General features: G+C 34.6%; 1 protein-coding gene across 3 annotated transcripts in view; it reads left to right on the plus strand.

The window, feature by feature from the left end:
- Positions 1-290: 290 nt before the first annotated feature.
- Positions 291-9,148, plus strand: part of LOC106868739 (adiponectin receptor protein 1) — a 32,659-nt gene continuing 23,801 nt past the window's right edge. Inside the window, exons 1-2 of one of the 3 annotated variants that reach the window (XM_014914140.2) lie at positions 291-974; positions 8,593-8,661. In XM_014914140.2, the coding sequence (XP_014769626.1) occupies positions 618-974; positions 8,593-8,661 (426 nt within the window). In that variant the 5' untranslated portion in view covers positions 291-617. The remainder of the gene's footprint in view (positions 975-8,592; positions 8,662-9,148) is intronic. The other 2 variants (XM_014914138.2, XM_014914139.2) reach the window with 2 other exon arrangements.

The raw sequence follows: 9,148 nt of genomic DNA on the forward strand, positions 1-9,148 counted from the left end.
CCCCCCCCGAAACTGCTGGCCTTGTGGCAAAATTTGAAATTGGTATGTGATACAAATGGATCAGTATGAATAATGCATGTCAGGGAAACAAAAACAAAGTGGTGTGATACACTTTCTGAAAGTACTCAAGGCAGAGGGGATAAGCAGGAAAGATATAGGTGGAAGTAAAGACAGGTAGACTTGTAACCATCATACTTCACAGGTGTGATACTAGATTAAGTGCTGTATGATAAAAGAGATGTTAAACTGTTGATCATTATGATTGATTCGTTTAAATTAACTGTTTTTTTTATTTTTATTTTTTTTATTTCAAGGTTCAAATCGGAATGCCATACTGGATTAACAATTAAACTTTGGGCTTCATTTTTGTATTGCCGATAAAAAAAAATAATAAATAAAAGAATCTGCAATTTATTATAAATTTGCAATCTAAGCAGACAGTGCTATATGGTGCACTTGCTTAGAAATATTTTGACTGTTGCTTTTAAAGAATTCATGCCTACTTATTATGAAGCCATGAGCTTAGACAAAATCTGTCTTGGATAAGAAGTACAGCATACAACTTGTGGATAGAAGAATCATTTGCTTCATAGGTCACTTTACATCAGAAGACAGTCATGGCATCTGTCTCCAGCAGTGACAGTTCTAGCAGCAGGGAGAAAGAGTGTAATCCACCAAACAACTCTCCTTCATCCAGCCCTGACCTTGGTCCATCTTTGCTGAGCAAAATTAACAGCCACTTAGACCATGAAACCGACCCGAATTTAGACCCAGACACGGATTATCATAACTTAGCAGATCCAGTCCTACTTGGACAAAGTGACAGTTTACTGGGACAGAATGATGGATTGATGCTTGATAGTGGAGATGACTTCACAGATGCTGAAGATGACTTGAGCCTACCAACTAATCGGGCTGTAGCCAAGTCAGAGATCACCAGAATGCTTCCTGCTGTATCTGAAGCTATAGCACCGGTAAGTCTATTTCACCTGGTTTCTTTTTTCTTTTCTTTTGCACATATTTGCAGAGAAAGCTGTAGAAATAACCTAAACAAATGATTTTTTAAATTTTTATATATTTATATTTTTATGTTTTCAATTAAATATTAAATAATACAATAATCTTAAAACATACTGAAAATAACCTTTGATATATTTTAACTTTGTTATACAGCATGGGACTCCAAAGAAACAATGTTAGATTTGATCTTATTAGATGACTATTCAAGTTTTTGGGTTTTTTTGTCTCCATATCTCTCTAGATTCATCTAATAGCTTAGAACTGTTGTTCTGTAAATGATCGTTTTCAATGGAATGAGAGAAAAATATGTCTCTTCAATCAGTAAAGACATCAAGGAAGACACTAATTTCCAAGTATTGTGTTAATTAGAAACCTGATGTTGTTAACGGCTGATTAACTTTTTGTTTCAAAGAAAACACTCAAATACACATATGAAGTAAAATTTTCAGCATAGTGAATTTATCGAAATAATTAAGGACTTAAAAGTAATTATAGTGTATTGATATATGCTAAGATTTTAATGTAATTTATGCCAAAAAGGTCTAGGCAGGCACTCTATGGTATACTCGGTAGCATGGTCATGCAGAAAGTGTTAAATATGTGGGTTATGTCCTATTAGTGTCCCTGTTTCTTTATTCAGTCTCTGGTACATGGTACATGTAATACTAATTACCATTAATTATAATGGGCCCTGTTAATGTAAGAGAAAATCATTTTTGACATGTATACCTCAGTCAATCTGGTTGTCAACACTAATGTGACTTAGCACCAAAGAATCCTTTGGTTTAATTATGGACAGTAAGTAAAGTTCATCTCTTTACTTTCTAATGCTGTAAATTATTCAGTTGAGCAGACCTGAAGTCTCTCTCTGTCATTCTTGTTTAGCTCAAAGAGTTCTTATGAAGTGGTTATAAAATTAGGTCTCCTAAGTATATTTTTATATCAAATAGAATGCTTTGTGTAGTGTTAGCTTTTTTGTTGTTTTTGTAATGATTTTGTGGAGGCTGAAGCTATACCCATGGCCTTGACAGACCCTCCAATATTTGTGAGATAAATGCAGTTGATGTTCTTGAACAATTTAAAGTTGACACCTGCAGGAAAAAACAGTGGATGGAATGAGTGACTAATGTCCTTGGTAGAAATGGGTTAAATGCAGTGGTTAGTGTTAAGACTGGAAGGGTTGGACACAATATGGGTGATAAAAGGAAGAGCAAGGAGGTTAAATGTATCTTTTTAAACTGATTTATTTCTTAAGTCAGTAAAATATTTATGGTGTCTATGTGCAACAAGGTAGACTCAGCTGTTGAGAGTTTTGGAATCTCCAAGTAATTTTGAAGTTGTGTCATGACTTACTGCATTTTGATGCGCCTTAAAAACCATGAAAAAATATACTTGTAAGAAGTAACTAGTCAGTACTTTGATGAAGGCCATACTTTTGATTACAACAACCATCTAAAAGAGCAGAAACATTGACATGGTGCAGCGGGGAAACTTTAGTCCTAACAAATAACTTCTATAGTGTAGATGTATCCAATCCATTCTGTGAAGTGGTTAGCAACTGGAAGAGCGTCCAGCCAAGATAAACTCTAATTGTGTGTAAAGGACTGATAATTAGAAAGTAAAGAGGTTGTCAGGGGGAATGCCTGGTCATGTTCAAGAACCATTTGACTGTCATCAAAATATCGCACCAACTCTCTTCCTTTCAGAGACAAAACACATCAAACACAATCCAGCCACCTCTAGAAACTTCTTTCTTCCTGTCAGGTACAGAACTTCAGGGTTGCCATCATCAATGTTGGTATGATGAAAGGTAGGTCTGCAGAGATTGTAGAGATGCAAGAACAGAGACTAGTAGACTTCCCTTCTATTTCACAGAGGTGAAATGGAAGGGAGGTCAGACCCCATGAACAAGAAATTCAGGTACAAACTCTTCTTGTTGGGGAAACAACACCAAGGTGATTGGAGTAGCCATGTCGTTGGCTGAGAAATGGATAAAGTAATTAAAGTAGTTAGAGTATGTGACAATGAATAAGCTGAGACACAGCTTACATGACAGTAACTGTTATTTCTGCATATTCATCACAATCAGAACTGCTGTGGGTAATAGGACTGTTTATATGAGGCTCTCTTGCAGATTATCTCAACAAACTACAGCTACCTCATTATTGTAACGAGTGACTTTAATGAATTTGTTGGACAACACTATGATGGCTACTCCAGCATACATAGAGACCAAGGATATGGTACAAAGAATGAGGAGGAGTTACAGCTTTGGGATATCTTTGACACAAATGACCTAACACTAACTTCAGGAAACTGGTTATGCACCTGAGTACCCCACCAGTCAGGTAAACACACAAACCACCAAACAATATACACTTCATACTCACCAGGAAATAGGATAGACAACCAATTCAGGTTTGTGCCAGGACAGAATATCACTGGTGTCCTCTTTCTAATGAGACACTCAACTTGGCATTTGTTGACCTGGAGAGGGCCTTTGATTGTCCGATGGTGTGGAAGAAAGGCTTGTGAGAGCCTCGCAATGTGTGTGCAGAGATGCTATCACCAATATGAGTTAGCAATGACTTCATTGAAGAATTTAGCATGCAAGCAGGTGTGCATTTAGGTTCACTTTTCAGTTTCCAATTCTTCATTTTCTTGACTATGACAGAGGAATTTAAAATTGACCGCTGACTGACTAGTAATTGAATCTGTTGAAGAATTTCTGAAGAAATTGCAAGCTTAGATGCCATGTCCAGAAACAAGAGGTCTCAAGTGAACTCAGGAAAAAGAAAAGTCTTAGTTAACAAAAAGACACAACATAACTACCACCAGGAATGTAGCCACGCTCAATATGCAGAAAAGATGTAGGGAGGGGTTATCTACTGTGTACCAAATGCACATCTGTACAAGAGATGCAGTGAGATTGCTGGCTGACAGGCAACTAGGGCTTTGTATACACTAGATGAACAGAAGTGCTTAGTAGTCAGAGCATCTATGAAATATATCCTTTCAAATATTTGGAACTCTCCTGAAAAGTAATTGATAGTTTCTGTTTCTGTGACCCAATTAGCAAAGGAGGGACTCTTCAGGATGTACAGTACTTAGTGTAAGAATATATTAGTAAAACATGAGGAAGCTATCATCTCTGCTGGCAAGAAAAGGAATCTGTCTCCAAAATTGTTTGATAACTTGTGTGCAAAATGCAATGTTACATGGTAATAAAACTTAAGCATTGAATGCAGATGTAGGAAGAAATTGAGACTGCTGTTTTGGATGGATATGTAATGTTAGTCGGTGTGTATGATGCAGCACAAATAAGCTGAGAGGAAAAAATTTGGTATAAATGGAATCAGATGTAATATGCAAGAGAGAAGACTGCATTGATACAGACATGTGATTTGTTCGGAGGATAACAGTTGGGTAAAAAATAAATTTAAAGAAAGTGCCAAGCAATCCAAATAGAAGGAATTTGTGAAAGTAGAAAATGTGGGAAGTAGTGAAAGCTGATCTTTGGTGTTTGAATCTTATGGAGATGAAAAAGCATAACAACAATTAGCAAGACTGGTAGAAAAAAGAACACATGGAAAAGCAGACATAAGAAATGATGAAAGGATAAACTGAATAATAATACATATGTAGCTGGTAGACCTCTATAGTTTTTGTTTATCTGAACATTTTTAGTGTGGTTAGGACAGCGGACTCACGGTCTTAGGATCACGGTTTTGATTCCCAGACTGGGCATTGTGAGTGTTTATTGAGCGAAAACACCTAAAGCTCCACGAGGCTCCGGCAGGGAATGGTGGCGAACCCTGCTGTACTCTTCCACCACAACTTTCTCTCACTCTTACTTCCTGTTTCTGTTGTACCTGTAATTCAAAAAGGACCAGCCTTGTCACACTCTGTGTCATGCTGAATCTCCCCGAGAACTACGTTAAGGGTACACGTGTCTGTCCAGTGTTCAGCCACTTGCACATTAATTTCACGAGCAGGCTGTTCCGTTGATCGGATCAACTGGATCACTCGTCGTAACCAACGGAGTGCCAACAACAACAATGAACATTTTTAGTAACACTTTCTGAAAGGAAAAAAAGAAAGAAAAATGTTTTAATGTAAATAAAATGTCTCTGAAACATAAAATAATACTAATGCAATTTGATTAATGTGGTTTAACCATTAATACCACACACAAACCTTGAAAGTAAACTCTCTCAAGTGATATACTAATCAACACTTTGAATTGCTTTCAAAAGTTAATGAAATCTCTGCAGTCTTTATATTGCCTTTCTAATCAATCATTGAACAATATAGTTTTAATTTCTAGAAGTGGATATTGACCTGATCTTTCATCAAAATATCAACTATCATTTTAGCTGGTATCATTTTTTTTTTCTTTTTCTTTTTACTACATTGTTAAATTTTGGTATTTTCTTTAAATAACTCTTTTTCTAAAACTACCTCCTTATTAACTTTTAACTTCAAATGTGTGTTTATTTCTACTGAGACCAAAACTAATAATCATCACTTACCAAAGAATAACTGTTCCTTTCTTAGCTAAGATTCAATGACATAAGAAGTAAATGCAATCTAAAGGATTTGCACATACATTCCATGTAACAGAAATAAAGTAATCAAAGATTCTCTAGAATATCAAAGCTATTTTTACCATGTTTGGTTCCTTTTTTTTGTTTTTGTTTTTTGTTTTTACTTTCCACTATATTTTTGCTCTCTAGGCTGTGACAATTCCAAGAATTTTCCTGGGTTTTTTTTTAAATTCTTCCTTTCCATTAACTGCTGCAAACCATAATAAATTTTCCAATAAAAAGAGTTCTTTTAATTACTATTATTAATCAATAAAATAAAGTATCGGGGTTGTTGTAATCAACTGTTTCCCTCTCTGCCGCCCATAATTCTGGATGACACCGCTATGACTGGCATATGAGAAAGGATTCACAGATCCTCCTTACACTTCCTTAGGGCTTACATTCTGCAGTTCTGTGTATATAACAGATTGCTCAGTTCAATGTCAATTTTGTCTCTTAGTTTTCTTATAAATACTGTATTTACTTAGGTGTAAGTTGCTCTATTTTATACTTGATTTTAATTGTAAAAGCTGGGATGTATCTTATACACAGAGTAAAGCTGATATCCTGTTCAAATACGAAAAGAAGAAAAAATTTGTACCAAGATTTAGCATTAAATTAGGGGTGTGACTTTTATACTAGTAAATATGATACATATTTTAATCAGTTTTATTAGCTATTTGTTATTATACTGGTCAGGTCTAGATTATGGATTTAGATTTATTCATTACATGTTGATCACACACTCATGAAATTAAAATTTGATTTGATAATAATCTGAAGCCGTTGAGATATTTAAAAGTAATCTGGACCAATGGGGATGTATGGAGCAGGTAGAGATATACACATATTCTTTTACAAATTTCAGTCATTGAACTGTGATCATGCTGGGAGCTGATCTATAAACCATAGACATGAAGATCTTATATGATGCTAATGTCAGTGCTTAGATGCTTTATACACCCACATGCAATTACTGCAAATACAACTGCACTAAATATACTGTTATGGTTTTGTGCACATATCCTTGCACAACTTGGTCCCTGCAATTACACTCATACACACAACACTGGGGGATTGTACATCAGTTGCCTGGTCATATCATTTATATGTAATTAAACTAGAGATGTACAAAACATGGAAGTTATTAAATCATTTAGGATTGCTGTAGCGAGGTCGTAGACTGAGAGACAGCTGGTAGTTCAGTGGAGGGCAAGAGCTTGGAATGTTATTCTCCATTCCTCTTGACAGTTGAACTTAGCAAGACACTTCTATGAACATTGTTTTTTTACCTCTTGTTTCAGTTATTTGACCAGTTGTCAAGCAGTAGTGGAGGGGGGGGACAAACATGGATGCAAAGACACACACACACACACACACATAGATATATACACATATTTTTTTGTGAATTAATTGTTTTTGACACAGACCATCACCAATCTCTTTGGATTTTGAGTTTTACTTTAATTTCTACATAACAAAATCAGAAAGATTGAGAGATAGGTTTAAAATAAGCCTTAAACATGGTGAGGATGGGAGATTAGAATTCTAACTCCTTATCATCAGAGATTCTTGGGGACAGGAGAACTGAATGAAAATTTTGCTCTTGCTCAAATAGAATAATCCCTAACTTAAGAGGAGGAGCCTGTAGATTAAACAGCCCAGATGTGTCATTCTTATAGGATTTTTTTTTTTTTGTCAATTTCAGTTGAAGCATATTATTCAATAGGTAATAAGCATTGCCATTCTTTATGGTTGTTGTTTAACCCTTTAGCATTGAAACCAGCCATATCTGGCCCAAATATTCCACCAAGTTTCATGTTAAAACTGACCACATCTCCAACCTCTCACACCTCTCCCCTACAATGTCACTTTAAAAACATACAAACATATCAATGAAATCTTGAGACTACAAGATGATCTGTAATCAGTCCAAAACAATGTGGATGAATAAGCAATACATTTGACAAAGAAGTCTGAATGCTAAAGGGTTAAATTCAAAACAGTGTTTGTAAATATGCATTACATTTGACAGAGAAATCTGGATGCTAAAGAGTTAATCCCAGCTCACCTGTCATCAAAGGTGTCTCAGTTGTGATCATCCCATCTTTTTGGAATGTGTAGGACTGCATTATCTGCTGTGTCTTTTGCACTGATTTAAGATGGCATCATGTGATTTGAAGGAGATTTGGCTGCTTCTTTTTTAGCTTGCCTAGTGGTCATGTAGAACATGGGTTTTCAAACTGTGGTCCACAGACCACAGGGGGTCCGTGGACAGCAAATACTTTATATGGGCAATTTGATTTTATGTTTTTTAATCGAAATCTTTTAATTGACAATAAACCTATTTGTTAAATACTGTTAAATAAATAGATGTAAAAATATGTTATTTTAAGCAAATATTTATGTATAAATTTCATAAGTGTTTATAAGGGGGGGTCCCTAAGGTAAAGCCTGAAATATAAAGGGGTCCGCAAGTCAAAAAGTTTGAAAACCCCTGATGTAGGAGCTCCTTTGTCGGTTTCATTCCTTATTTATTGTAAAGCATTCTGTCTTGAGATTGAGAATTTTGGTTCTAATTCAGAAAACAACAAGGAGTTTGTTGAGATTTAGTTGTTTGGGAAGGTTGAGTGACTACAATGCAAGCTTACTCCAGAATTTGACTTGAACTCTCTTATTGTTGTTGAAGCTCAGTCAACTTCAGTTGTGCAGCTAATTCTCTGACTTAGAGGTAAACCAAAGAAATACAATTTAATTATCTAGAGTTATAAGTTCGAAAACTTGTATTTGAAACATTTACAAAAACGACCTTTTTTTTTTTTTTTTTTTTTTTTTTTTCTATTACCCATTTGAAAGAACTGTTTTAATTATAAAAAATTTTAACTTGTGTTTATTATCAACTAAATCAAAAAACTTGGATGACATCAACGAATATTTGTTTATTCTTTTATTACTTTTTCTCCCCCTCCATTTTCCCATTCTTTAGGAATCCTGTTTTGGCTGGCGAAAGACTTATTTGATGAATCCTTTTGCTAATAAAAGAAAATCAAAATCGGTAAAACTCTCGGTCATTGAACTTTTGCTTATTCATATAACAATAACTCTCTTTTAAGAATTCTAAAACACTGCCTTTTTTTTCGTTTTATTATTATTTCTAACATTCCTCCTTGTTCTTCTTGTGTCTACTAACTCATGTTTTTATTTAAGTTTTTTTGCATCACTAATCCTTACTAATCCTCATCTAGAGTGCTCCTGCAGCTACTTATGTTTTTTAACCTCAAAATTAGAGCAGATTTTTATGTATTATATTTGGTTTTCAGGTTTTAGAATTTTCTGTTTTCTTTCTGGTAAAAGTATGTTTTGAAGTTTTTATCTATTTATTTATTATTATTGTTATTATTATTATTATTATTTTTAATGTCAATGTTGTGCTTTATTGAGTTCTTTTCAGTTAGAGCTTCAACTGATTGCTAATTTGATTTGTCAGAACAAAAGTGTGTGTGTATATATATATGTATATATATATATATATATATATATAT

Source organism: Octopus bimaculoides, chromosome 20, assembly GCF_001194135.2.
Source record: "Octopus bimaculoides isolate UCB-OBI-ISO-001 chromosome 20, ASM119413v2, whole genome shotgun sequence".
In the NCBI taxonomy this organism is placed as follows: domain Eukaryota; kingdom Metazoa; phylum Mollusca; class Cephalopoda; order Octopoda; family Octopodidae; genus Octopus; species Octopus bimaculoides.